Here is a 15000-nt window from a genome sequence, read left to right as displayed (position 1 = left end):
TTTCGTCCGTCGTTGCATTTTGAGTTCAAATTCCGTCGATGTCGACTTTGCCTTTCGTCCTTTCAGGGTCGATAAAGTACCAGCAGAGTACTGGGGTCGATGCAACCGACTTACGCCTTCGCTCGAAATTGCTGGCCCTGTGCCAGAAACTTGAAACCCATAGAATTTGATATTCAGTATTGAGTGTGTACGAGAGAGCGAATGTGTGTGCGTGGTGTCTTTCGCTATTGTCTCTAGTGACCTTCTCCGGCCCATTAAACTTGGCTATTTACAGCTTTACTTAGTCTCCCCAGCTGTCCACGATAGATCTATTTCATGCACCACCAGTCCTCATATCCACCCCATCTCAAAGATTCCTATCTGCGTGTCTCCCCGCCACTTGTCAATGATAAATCGAACTACAGCAGCTCCACCACCACCACTATCGCTCTATCACTGCCACCCCCACCTCATCGCTAATTGCAGTCAACTAACCTCGTCTCTGCTATTATAAATATACTATAATAACATTTCAAGCCAGTTTGCGCCAGCCTTCACAAACGACAAAACTATTTCACCATCGAGATGCTTCTGCTCCTGACAAATTGTGTTACCAAGAAGATAAAATTACAAAGTAAAAGCTTGTTGTCTTTGAACACTCCTGGGATGTTATAGAATGTGTACAGCACCAGAGGTCACTACTATCAATGACATTTAAATAGAAGTGTCCCCCACATTATGGAATCTTTGCACTCTTGAAAATCTGGCTGAAACATGAACTTTCGTAACGAGAAACATATTTTACTATTGACCTCTACGTTATGTGAAAATCAATGAACGTTGACTTTACTTGTAATTTTGTGCTTATAGCAGCTGAATTACGTAAATTTTCTCTTGATGAAGGGAGCCGGGCTTATCTTAAAATATCTCTACAACTATTTACTGGTTGCATATCCAAGACGTTTTGTACATTCCATCTGCAAATTATGATCATTACGATTATTACGTAAATCCAAATTTCCTGAAACAGCTGTCGAGTTACGACAGTTGTTTTTTTTTTTCTTTTTAATGTTCTGTATTTTTATGGTTACATAAATATTTTGTATGTATGTATGTATATGTATATATGTATGTGTTTACTTTTATGAATATATGTAGTTATATGTATGTATATGTGTGAGTGTATACAAGTGTGTGTAGATAAACATGAACGTTTTCAATACCTCTACTTAATAAAATCAGTTAAGATCCGATCTTAGTTGAATAAAATTTTTACTAGCCTGCTACTAACAAAATATTATAAAACGCTAAAATATATGGTTAACACAAGATTTGTCTTGTTTATTGATGCTGCAGACTTGTTAGGGGGAGGAGGTGCTCATCATTATGGTGGTAACAGTGAATACGTGTCCGACTTTCCTCTATAAAATGTCTTACGACAAACACATATTTAAGGAGCACAGAAAGAAGTCACAATGGAACAAACGGACACAGTTCTAAACGGAAAGTCACAATTTGGAACCATACGGGGAGTAGTGTGAGGAATAAGTTGAGTGGTTATAAGAAAAACATCAACACCAACACCACCATCAACAACAACAACAACCATGACCCCTACAAAATTAAAGTGATAAAATAAGTAAATACCGACAAAACACTTACTCTGAAGGTAAACTTGTCTGCCACAATACCCCACGTGATTCTTCCAAACGCGTTGAACAGCGATGAGCATGCGCCGACTGTTGACAGGAAGAAGTCATCGTTGATGAACGTTTGACCGTAAGCCTGTTAGAAATACAGAGTTTTATACATACATATATACGAGTGTATTGTAGCTCGCTTGAAGCATTGTAAAGAATGAAAAGTTTTGAATGGTACAACAATGCACTATAATATAAACAGTGGGCTATATACCTGTTGTAATTTAGTCATCCATAGTCTAATGATATTTCGGAATAAAATTCCTTCTTCAGATATTCTTAGATGGAGTCACACATACACATCATTATATACAAGCATACATACATACATACATATACATATATATATATATATATATATATATATATATATATATATATATATATATATATATATATATATATATATATATATATATATATAGGTAGATAGATAGATAGAGAGAGAGAAAGAGATAAATAGATAAATGGATAGAGAGAGAGATAGATAGGTTGTGTGCGTGTGCGTATGTATATATATATATATATATATATATATATATATATATATATATATATATATGATTGTGTTTTTGTGCCTGTGTTGACAACCGGTTTTGGTGTGCTTATATCCCTGTATTTTTGCAGTTTCGCAAAAAGAGACTGATAAAATAAAAACTAGTCTTTAAGAAATAGGTCCTGGGGCTGATTGGTTCGACTAAAAAAACCCTTCGAGGCGGTGCACCAGCATGGCTGCAGTCAAAATAACTGAAACTAGCGAAAATATAAAATAATATATATATATAACTAGATATGTGCATATATATATACTTTTATTCTTTTATTCTTTTATTTGTTTCAGTCATTCGACTACGTCCATGCTGGAGCATCGCCTCAGGACTTATTCGCTGTATGCCTAGTACTTTTTCGGTGTCATTTCCCGAACCGCTATGTTACGTGGACGCAAACGCACCAACATCGGTTGTCAAGCGATGGTGAGGTGGGGAGAAACACAGACACACAAACACACACACACATACATGCATATATACATATATATATATATATATATATATATATATATATATATATATATGTATATATATATATATATATATATATATATATATATATACCATGGGCGTCTTTCAGTTTCCGTCTACCAAATCCACTCACAAGGCTTTGGTCAGCCCGAGGCTAGAGTAGAATACATTCGCCCAAGGTGCTATGCAGTGGGACTGAACCCGGAAACATATATATATATGAAAGGCAAAGTCGACCTCGGCGTAATTTGAACTCAGAACGTAGCGACGGGCGAAATACCGCTAAGCAATTCGCCCGGCGTGCTAACGTTTCTGCCAGTTCGCCGCCCTTAGTGAGCGTTTAATAATGGCTAAGGGATAAACCCTTACAGAAAATCCAGAGGAAGGGAGGCCAAGACAGTATCCGGCAGCTACTGTAGCTCCATAGATGTTGCAAACGTATCAGCTTGTCTTTCCTTCGTAGCGTATACAGGAAGGCGTGTGGTTAGGGGTACTCAGCTCGCTATTGTAAAGTCATAAGTTCGATTCTCGGCGGTGAGTTCGGTCCTTGAGCAAGACGCTTTATTTCACGTTGCTTCAGTCGACTCAGCTGGCAAAAAAAATTAATAGTACCTGTATTTCAAACAGCTAGCCTTGTCACATTGTGTCATCCTGAATCTTCCCGAGAATTACGTTAAGGATACGCGTGTCCGTATAGTGGTCAGCCACTCATGAGTTAATTTCACGAACAGGCTGTTCCGTTGATTGGATCAACTGAAACCGTCATTTTGGCAACCGTCGGAGTGCCAGTCATTCATGAGTGGAGAAGGGATAAGTGTATCTGGGACAAGATATTTGTTTCTAGAAACAGCCCAGGTACAGCAGAGATGGTCAAGTTGCTGTCTGCATTACTGTCGACCGACGAAGCAAAACACCAGCCATTTAACTCCAGCTCAGCCCTGATCAAGCAAACCTTTGACCAAAAGTATTCCATCCCGTCTGTTATTTTTCAGTGTACCTAGGACTGCATTATCTAATGTTTCCTTTTTTTAAGAATGCATTTTTCAAGTAATTTAGCAGCTATTTCTAGCAGGCTAAGCTACCACATAAAAACTCCGCCTTCGACTCGTAATATCACGATGTAAGTGAGCGTTATAAACCGTTTCAATCTGATTAGAAAGGAATAGTATTTTTCATTGTTCAGTAAAATAAATTTTACCACAAAACTTACCTTCCAAAGTGTTAACATAAAGGCAATTCCCTGTCCATTAAGTACGAAAATAAACCATAATTTATAGAATGTCTTTGTTTTAAATAACCGTAATGGCCGCATTAGCCTTTCTCGACGACTGTTAGATCTGTAAATATATTGAGAAATATTTCAGTGAGGCTTCCATACTTTTGAATAGACTCAAACATTTGTTCGAAATAGTCACCATGGATTTTAGTAAATTTAGTAACAAGAATTGGTAGTGCAGTTATATTTGGTGTAGGTAGGAATAGGATCGAACATAATAACTAAAATATTTTTGTTTTGTTGTTGTTTAATCTCACATCAGTCATTACGAAACAGAAACATTTAATCAAAACATCCCAACCGCATCCATCACGTCTTTTCCAATTACAGTTAAAGGGTCTACATTCTCCTCGAGTTTTCTTTTTTTCAATCCAAAGGATGTTATCTGAGGGGAACTTGACCGCTATTTCTAGCACATTCAGTGACCATGTAAAGACTCCATCGTTGGATCTTTGGAGATGCTATTGTTGCTACTGTTGTTTAATATGTTATTATGTCTTTCGTTCGTGGAGGCGAAATGGCCCAGTGGTTAGGGCAGCGGACTCGCGGTCATAGGATCGCGGTTTCGATTCCCAGACCGGGTGTTGTGAGTGTTTATTGAGCGAAAACACCTAAAGCTCCACGAGGCTCTGGCAGGGGATGGTGGCGAACCCTGCTGTACTCTTTCACCACAACTTTCTCTCACTCTTACTTCCTGTTTCTGTTGTGCTGTAATTCAAAGGGTCAGCCTTGTCACACTGTGTCACGCTGAATATCCCCGAGAACTATGTTAAGGGTACACGTGTCTGTGGAGTGCTCAGCCACTTGCACGTTAATTTCACGAGCAGGTTGTTCCGTTGATCGGATCAACTGGAACCCTGAACGTCGTAAGCGACGGAGTGCCAACAACAACATAAAGGGCCTACATTCTTCGCGAGTTTCCTTTTTTCAGACTAAAGGATGTTATCTGAGGGGAACTTGACCGCTATTTCTAGCACATTCAGTGACCATGTAAAGACTCCATCGTTGGATCTTTGGAGATGCTATTGTTGCTACTGTTATTTAATATGTTATTATGTCTTTCATTCAAACATGATAACACATTAAGGATTACATTCTACATTTCTTGGAGGTCAAATGACCGTAAAAATCTCCTTTAGCTCATTAGTGGCGCTCATGCTATTGTTGCTGGTTGTGATGGTGGCAGTGCTTTGTGGTGGGGGTGATTGTCTAGTGGGGATGGGGGGCTGTGAATGTGATGCAGTTATTTAAGCAGGTCAGTCCTGAACCAGATGAAAGATGAACGTTGCGTTTCGATATGAAGTAGGGTCAAATGTACGGAGTATCTCCAATTTAGAAAGGACCAGTTGTGATGTTCAAATCAAGATGAACCAGTTTTCCGCATCAACGTTGTCTGTGAGTGATGATCACAAAAGTGAAAACTCACCAATCATCAAACAACATCCCGTAGCCACCATATTCTTTTCTACTCTAAGCACAAGGCCCGAAATTTTTGGGGAGGTGGCCTTTGGATTAGATCTACCCAAGTACGCAACTGGTACTTAATTTATCGACCCCGAAAGGATGAAAGGCAAAGTCGACCTCGGTGGAATTTGAACTCAGAACGTAAAGACAGACGAAAAGTCACCATATTTCAAACGTATAACTCATCAAATTAATCACCGTTCGCCATTTTACGTTATTTTGTAAAATACTTTTCGACTGCATTTGTCATATATTCTTCAATCGATTAACACGAATCACGACTCAAGTCTACAGAAATTCCTGCAAACTCAAACAAGATCTTTGTTAAACATTCATTGTATTATTCCAGACCATTCTAGAATGGTTAGAAGCGAGACTGAGTAGGTAGTACTTTTATTGTCTCAAAACAACAAAATAGCTTTAAATTTAGTATTGTTAGCCAAGGAAATAATCATTAATTCCATATTTCCAGAAAGGACCCGTTCTTCTCTATGGGACCTGCTTACAGACTGCCAGGTGGAACAAGAACTTATTAATTCCTCAGTTTGCTACTCACTATATCGTATCTGGAAAACATTAAACAAATAATACGCATATGAACATCTGCCTTGCCATGTAATCAAAAATTATTACTGTGTAATTCCAGTTGACATTCATCCGTATAAATTCATACATCCACAATATTGTTAAAAGTTCTGTTACATATTCTCAGCACACTGATTTAAAGAAAATAATACAGTGGAAGGAATTCGCCCAAGTAAAAACTGGTGATGCAAATTCAATTTCTTTTAATTGTTAGATTGAGGAATAAAATAAAAACTCAGACAATAATGTTCTTTGATATATGAACTGTAATGATACGAAAATATTCTGTTGCCCGACATCAGTTCGTGTTTAAATATGTTGTTTGGCAATCATAGCCGCCTCCCGATTTTTCTTAGAGTAACCTTTACCAACAAATAACTAATCTATTCCAGCCCCCGAACTGATCGTCACTACATGGATCCAATAGTCCCAGCTATCCTGTCTAGAGCAAGGACCATGTACTGCAATAGCTCGAGATTCAAGGGCCCACGGCTATTTAATATCTGATCAAAACACCTGAGCAGTATAAATGGAGTAGGGGTAGATTTTTACAAGAAACAAGTAAACCTCCTGCGGTCGAAGGTCCCAGGTAAATCTAGATCACGGCAAGAAACTCAAAAGGAGGCAGCAATATCGAACTCCCTCCTTCACCAAAAGCCAGTCACATAAGAATGGCCATTGAAAAGGTGATAACACTGGCGGTGCCCCAGCATGGTCACAGCCTTGGAACTGAAACACATAAAAATATCTAAGGAACATATATACATAAAGCTCGTGAAAAATAAGTGGAAGACGCCGATTGAGTGCCCTGGAGCTGATGAAAGCCAAAGTTGACCTCAGCAGGATTTGATCTCAGAGCGTAGAGAGTCAGATTAAATATTGTGTGGTATTCTATCCGACGCTCTTATGACTCTGCAATGTCGCCAGTAACTGGATAAATAGGATTAGGGAAACGTGTATCAATAGACGACTTGAGAGACTGGCGGAGGAAAGGAGAAACAGGCAGATGAATAAAGATAACTTTGTAGACAAAGCGAGAAAGAGAAACAGAGAGAGGAGTGAGGACAAGAGAGAATAGTAAGAGGGAGAAGAAGAGGAAGAGAGGCAAAGAGAGTCAGAGGGGAAGAAAGCGGGAATGGAAAATAGGTGAAGGAAGAGAGAATGTAAAAGCAAGTTAATTTGACAATTGCAGAAACCATTAGAGAGATGGAATCGTGGAAACAATCATGGAAACAATGGTAATCACACAACTGAACAAGAGACCAGGCAAACAAGAAACACGATAGTAATTTGCACATTTTTCTACATTGAAAAGGGAGACAAAATGTCGGCTGCAGACATAAGGAAGAGTCGTCTGCTTGTTACTTTCTCCGTCCAGTGACTGGCAATCAAAAACTTAAGCTTATTTCTTTTTGCTTTTTCAATGATAAAGAAGGAAAAGCGAGTGAAAGAGAAAAGGTTTAATTGTCAAAATACATCGTTTGTTTTGCCAATCACTGACAATCGATTAAGGGAGAAGAAAAGTGCATCAATATCATAGCTAGTTGCATTGAAGTGGTAGGGACAAGTTCCTGCGAAATAGGTTATTTTATTTATTGATCAATCTAGTAATTAATTTGTGTGTGTGTGTGTGTGTGTGTGTGTGTGTGTGTGTGTGTGTACATGTTTGATCAGGGTTTTGATTCAGAAAGCGTGTGTTAGAACTGGACACGTTCGTGTTCTGAAAAAGTTGAATTCCAATTGTTACAACTGCAAACAACAACCACGACGATGACAACCTTGCCGTCGAGGTAATATTTTCTTTGGAAAACAGATTGTTTTCTTTCTAGACCGTAGGTTTCATTTTAGCAGATGACTTTTCAATGAGGTGTTTATCTTAGTATTTTCAGCTATTAATGATTGCATGTGTTCCCCAAGCTTTATTTAAACTTGTAACTGCATACTTATTTACATAGCTTTATTGCGACTGTTTCGACGCAATACTAAACACTATCATGCCAAGGTCATTTTTAATAAATAAAAACGATACTGTAATCTATCTATTGTATGATAACAATAAAATCGTGTGTGTATGTGCATGTGTGTGTATGTATATGTACACACACACACATATATATATATATATATATATATATATATATATATATATATATGGTAAAGAAACAAAAGAATGGAGATGATGGTATTACATAGGTATGCTAAAGGTTACGAGCGTTTCAATAGCTAGTGGAACCATTTCATCAATTTTCACATTGGTTTGTACTGATTTTTAGGGCATTTAAATGCAGTGTTCTCGCGATCAAGCTTCTAGTGTCCGGACGTATTGATCGTCATCAAGCAGAAGAAGAAGAAATGAGAAAGAGGAAAAGAAAAGAAGAGGAAGAGATTGACAAGAAGATCAACAGTAGCAGTGCAGCAGCAGCAGTAGCAGCAGCAGCAGCAGCAATTTTTAAAGAGAAACAAGAATTACTCACTTTCCGAAAATATTTCTGAAAACAAATTCAGGGACACTTAGTCGTCGACTGAGCCTTCTGAATTCCAGCACCAACCTCTCGGCTGTTGATGGTCTCCGTCTTTGGTCGGCCGAAATATCAAAGTGGACTTTATGAGGTGCAACACCGGAGCCCATTGTTTCAATGTCTTTTTCAGCAACACCGCTGAAGCGTCGCTTCTTGCCCATCGGCATCATATTGATGGCGTCACCGTCAGTCTCCGTTGTATTAGTATTAATGTTATTTGCTAAGGTGTCGTGTGTTGTAATAGTGTTGCCAGTGTTAATATTCTCAGTAGTAACAGAAGTAGTTTCAGGATTATTTTCATCAGACGCTTCGTTGATACTAACAGATTTCTTCTTCTTCGGCTTCCTAGAAATAGTCGGCGATGATCGTAGGTTTCCGAAAGTCCCACCGTCATTATAATCATCGTCATCAGAATTATCGTTGCCATCACCCACGCCACGTTTATTACCGTCCAAATCCGCAACGTTGTCGTCCACCTCGTAGTCGGGAACGAACGATGGGTTGTCGTGTTCCGGTTGCAACTCATACGGAACTATGGTGGTCGTGGAATATGTAGAGTGCACCGTGTTATAATTGTTCTCGTCGTCTGAATCGAGAGAATTTCGTCGAGAAGACGAAACGTTTTCGTAAGTTCCTTCTTTCGAAATGTTAATCGTCGTAGCTGGCAGCACTTCATAGGATCCATCGGAATTGGCAACACTTAACTCTGACACTCTCCTTTCGATGATGTCATCCAGTTTATTCATTGCATTGATTGCCTCCAGCCGACTCGACGCTCTTTGCTGACGCTCCGCCAGTGAAACTTTCATACTCACAGTAATAATTTGTTCCTGAACAAATAAATGAATAAATATATAAATATCATGTTACGAACACAGATGTCTATCTATCTATCTATCTATCTATCTATCTATCTATCTATCTATCTATCTATCTATCTCTATCTCTCTATATATATACGGTAGTGTTGAACAGTGAGAACGAGTGTTCAACGCCGCATTGGTGGATAAATATTCTTTATTTGTGGTTTAACAAGGCTACCATTGATTTCATGGCTGGAATTGTCAGCAACTATCAGGACTGACATATGGGACGTTAGAGCTCGTCTCCGTCTTGGATGAAAATGCAGCAAACTTACACGAGACTGTGCGGGATATTGGAATAACATCATGTAGCTTCGTTATATTCGCATGCAAGATGGAGACGAGTAACTACGCTCTATGTGACAAATCTGATAATTGCTGAGAATTCTCTGCATGAAACCAGCGGTAGCCTTGTTAACTCAAAAATAACGTATCTATCTATCTATCTATCTATCTATCTATAGGAATATATATATATATATATATATATATATATATATATATATATATATATATATATATATATTCCTAAAGGTCGAAAGGTAAAGTCAACCTCGGTGGAATTTTAAATTAGAGCGTAAAGACGGACGATATGCCGCTAAGCATTTTGCTCGGCATGCTAACGATCCTGCCAGCTCGCCGCCTTGCAATGTAATATTTGATATAGAAAAATAACAAAATTTACGAAAATGAGGTTTGAAAATCAAATCATGTTAGAATTAAATGGACTAATATATTTATCTATACACAATATTATAAACCCTGAAATACATACATACATACATACATTCATACATACATACATGGAAAGAGAGAAAAGAAGAAATAGACGACCGAACTAGCGTTATTTTCGTTGTCTTATTACAGTACCTTGTCCGTTCGGCTAGCCGTGCCCCCACGCATGGTAAGCAACTGCTCTTCTATTGTCCTTTGTTTTGTTTAACAAAATACAATCACAATATTGTGTAATATTGACAGTGAATTCTGTTGTATTACTTGTACGACTGCCGAAATAATGAAAGACGATGCAGGACTTCGATACAATTCGATATTTTGACAACTAGTTACTGAAATTGGGACAATAGCTATTGCAGATGTGTGTGGTTAAATTGTTCGCTTTGCAACAACTTGACTTTGGATTCAGTCTCACTGTACAGTACCTTAGACATTTGTTTCTTATCCTTTTGAATGAAATTGAGTCGGCCAGAGAGAGTACCCGCTCGGAAATCTATCAGGAACCGTTTCTATTGTTGGGTGCTAGAGAAACATTGGATACTTTGAGTGGATTCCATTCAATTACAAGTAATTATAAAAGACTTTCTTATTTCTTTATTGCCCACAGGGGGCTGAACATAGAGGGGACAAACAAGGACAGGCAAGGAGATTAAGTCGATTACATCTACCCCAGTACGCAACTGGTACTTAATTTATCGACCCCGAAAGGATGAAAGGCAAAGTCGACCTCGGCGGAATTTGAACTCAGAACGTAGCGGCAGACGAAATACTGCTAAGCATTTCGCCCGGCGTGCTAACGTTTCTGCCAGCTCTCCGCATTTCTAATCATAAAAGGCTTTCTGTCTAAATATATCTTCCTTCTTTCCTCCCGACAGTCAAGAGTCCCTTAAAATGGTTGTCAATGTCGCCCGCACTCTTCTGACTAAGTCTTATTAAACAAAAACTGATGTCTTTAATTACTTCATCAATTTAAGTTAGTTTATTGATTTCTGTCGTCTGTCTGTGACATTCTTCTACATAGCTGACTAATACACATACAGACGGACGAAATGTCGCTATGTATTTTGTCCGGCGTGCTAACGATTCTGCCAGATCACCGCCTTGAGGTAGAGAGCGATTACAACTTATTAATTTAACAAGATTACCATAAATAATTTCTCTTTCTTCGTACGAACAAACATAACAAGATGCTCACACACATAGACAGAGAGAAAGATAGAAAAAAATGAAGGAAGGAAAGAATGAGAGGATGTAAGTCAGCGATGAATCAGCGACACCAAATGGGCCGTGCCAAGTAAGCAGCGCCAAAACGGCTGTGCCAAAACATCTCATAACCACATACTCATAGAAACATTTGTATCCAGAAGAAGGGAGAGGAAGGATTCGGAGAGAGGGAGAGAGGGAGAGGGGGAGAGAATGGAAAGAGTGGATAGGAGGGAAAGAGGAGAAGGAGGGGAGAAGAGGGAGAGAAGGGAGAAGATGGAGAGGGGGAGAAGAGGTAAAGAGGGTAAGGGAAAGGAAGGAGAGAGGGGAGAGGAGATATAGGAATTTAGAGAGGGTGGGAGAGAGGGGAGAAAGAAAGAGGAGAGAGAGAAGGAGAGAAGTAGAGGAGAGAGGTAGAGGAGAGAGTGAGAGGTACAGGAAGGAAAGAGAAAGAGAGGGGAGAGAGAAAGACGAAGAGGTTATATTTGAAGCTTAAGAATTCTTGCCCGTTTCTTCGAATAAAGGAACTGACCTTTTTTTTAAGTTTCGGTCTTTTTAGCAGCAAAACTCCGATCAGTTGCATGAAAGCATAAACGGAGCCCAACATCCAAAAGATGGCCGGTACACGGTCGAGGATATCATTTTGCTGGAAATATCTAAATAAAAATACATGAATCGGTGAATATAAACTTACACACACATACACACACACTCACGCTCACACACACGTATGTACATATAATATATACACACATATATAATACATATATATATTTACCTGCATACATTCATACACATACACAGAAAAATATATGTGTACATAAAACATTTAAATTTCTGTCTTACAATTAACTGAATTAGCATAGAATAATGGTTTTATATTTTTTTTTATAATTAAGATCTAAACTGTCAAAATATGAATGCGAAAGCGATAGTTGAATAACTATAAACCTACTTTTGGGCCACCCTGTGTGTATATATATATATATATATATATATATATATATATATACGCCTGTCCATCGCAGCATTACTCAAGAAACAGGAAGAAAGAGTGAGAGAAAGTTGGGGCGAAAGAGTACAACAGGGGTCGCCACCACCTCCTGCCGGAGCCTCAGGTGTTTTCGCTCAATAAACACACGCAACGTCCGGTCTGGGAATCGAAAGCGCGATCCTCCGACCGCTGCCCTAACCACTGGGCCATTGCGCCTCCACTTTATTCATGTAAATATTAAGAATTAGGAACTATTTGTAAACAACAATTTAAAATCTTAACATAATGAAAACTATACAAGGAGCTATGTGACAGGGTGATACCTACTTACGGCTTTGTTGAATAAAATTTATGGAAAAAAAGCTGCAATAATTATATGACTCCATTATAAGATATGACTCCATTATAATATATGACTCCATTAAAAATAAATAAAGCTGAGTTGCCTTACCTTTCTCCACTGCTACTCTCTAATGTAGGAGAGTCGTTGTTTGGATTCAGAATGGCAGTTATAGCTTGGTTGAGGATAAATGCCCCAGCGGCGAAACCAGAAACCACAAACCCACTTGTAATACCTCGCTTCGAATCATTCCACTGAAAGAATACAAGAAAAGAGAAAAAGAAATAACAAAAATATTGAATTCCAGCGAAACGAGACGAGAATTATAAATAGACGCAGGAATGGCTGGGCGGTAAGACGTTTGCTTGCCATTCACATGGTTCCGGGTTCAGTACAACTCTGTGACACCTTGGTCAAGTGACTTCTACTATAGCCTCGGTCTGACCAAAGCCTTGTGAGTGGATTTGGTAGACGGAAACTGTTAGAAGGCGGCGAGCTGGCAGAAACGTTAGCACGCCGGGCGAAATGCTTGCCGACATTTCGTCTCCTCACGTTCTGAGTTCAAATTCCACTGAGGTCGACTTTTGCTTTTCATAAGTACCAGTTACGCACTGGGGTCGATGTAATCGATTTAATCCCTTTGTCTGTCCTTGTTTGTCCCCTCTATGTTTAGCCCCTTGTGGGCAATAAAGAAACAAGAATCGTTAGCACGCCGGGCGAAATGCTTCCCGGCATTTCGTCCGCCGTTACGTTCTGAGTTCAAATTCCGCTGAGGTCGACTTTGCTTTTTATAATCTTGGGGTGGATAAAATAAGTACCAGTTATGTACTGAGGTCGATGTAATCGACTTACCCACTTCGCCGCGGTTGCTGGCCTTGTGCCAAAATTTGAAACCAATATAAGGAAGTATTAGTATATGGGACATCGTTAGCATCAAAATGTGACAGTATTTGGAAAGCAGAACAACGTTATTCCTAAAAATATGGGACAACGTAAGCATCAAAATATTGGAGCGTCACCAAAATGAAAGACGCTGAGTCATCAACACGTGTCAATAAGTTGGGAAAATTAAGTAAATTTTTGAAGGAACTCTATATAAGTACTGTGACATTTTGATTCTATAAATATTTCATGTTCAGCAGATTATTGCTATTGTTGTTGTTTTACTTTCAGTTTTCATCAATATCTTATAGTATTTAACTCACCAACAAAATTCTCACGATTAGACATTACAGCTTAATTTTATTTATAGTCTAAACTCTCATGAGTTTAGCTGCAACGAAATATTCGTGTTATACACAAGAAAGAGATATCTGTTAGATATTCATTAATTATACATTCACTCCACTAAATTAACAGGCAGCACCATTAAATATTAAACTATTCCGAAATCGTTTGATAGCTTTGAATTTTAATTGAGTCAATGTGTGAAAATAAATTAACTCTTTCGTAAATCTTTCCACATTATTATTAAAAGAATTAATGTTTATATACCTGGATAAGGTGTTGACAAAATACAAGACAGGATAGGGTATATGATGTAGGTTCCTGATGATTAGTTGTACTTTTGTATCGTTATCATGTCTTTAACGCTTTAAGGCCGGGTAGAAACAGTAAGTCTTTTTGTGAGGGACGCAAAAAAAATGGGGGGAAAATGGATGATAATCAATGAAATAGTTTATAACGTAAATGTGGCTTATATACACCCGTCTTCTTCACAATTTCGCAGTGTGTCAATAGACCACACTCACCTTCTGCGGAAAAGCCTCAGCCGACCTTAAAGGGTTAAAATAGACGCGGACAGAAAACTTAGGTCTTCTACGTCCATACACTTCTCGGTTATGGCTTCAGGAAATTTGGTTATACACACCGTTGACCGTATCATTATATATACTTCGCTTCTGCTGTCGTGCGAGAAAGCTTCAGCGGTCTTAAAAGAATTATTTTATAGAGGAGGTCATCCTTTAAGTACCTTTAAAGTTTACCCTTAAAGCACACACAGAATGGAATATAGAAGAGGCCGGTCAGTCAAAGCAAAGATTTTCGACTCTAAAGATAAAACAGCCAGATGGTTTGTACATCGATGGTTCCTTCTTGGTACAAACCCATCCGTAAAAATGGCTGAGGTCCTTTGATACATATACTTTTAATCAATTAGGAATTACAGAGGTTGTCAGGAAAATAAAAGAATAGCTGGGGTCCCTACAGCAGTATTTTGGAAGTATTTTGAAAGTTGCGTTCATGTTGAAGGAATAGATCAAGTATTGAGGATCAAATCTTGAAAGAACGCAACATTCAAAATACTGCCAAAATATTACCT

At 38.5% G+C, this 15000-nt stretch overlaps 1 protein-coding gene across 2 annotated transcripts in view; it reads right to left on the bottom strand.

Moving 5' to 3' along the window:
- Window positions 1–15000, bottom strand: part of LOC106872022 (uncharacterized) — a 39666-nt gene that overhangs the window by 5652 nt on the left and 19014 nt on the right. For both annotated transcript variants that reach the window (XM_089351657.1, XM_089351656.1), the window contains 5 exons: window positions 12792–12934; window positions 11879–12002; window positions 8501–9375; window positions 3912–4038; window positions 1642–1764 (listed from right to left, as the gene is read on the bottom strand). In XM_089351657.1, the coding sequence (XP_089207783.1) occupies window positions 1642–1764; window positions 3912–4038; window positions 8501–9375; window positions 11879–12002; window positions 12792–12934 (1392 nt within the window). The remainder of the gene's footprint in view (window positions 1–1641; window positions 1765–3911; window positions 4039–8500; window positions 9376–11878; window positions 12003–12791; window positions 12935–15000) is intronic.

This window comes from Octopus bimaculoides, chromosome 4, assembly GCF_046866305.1.
Source record: "Octopus bimaculoides isolate indiv1 chromosome 4, ASM4686630v1, whole genome shotgun sequence".
NCBI lineage: Eukaryota > Metazoa > Mollusca > Cephalopoda > Octopoda > Octopodidae > Octopus > Octopus bimaculoides.
Note: the sequence above shows the minus strand (reverse complement) of the source record. Positions and strands in the feature narration are given on the sequence as shown.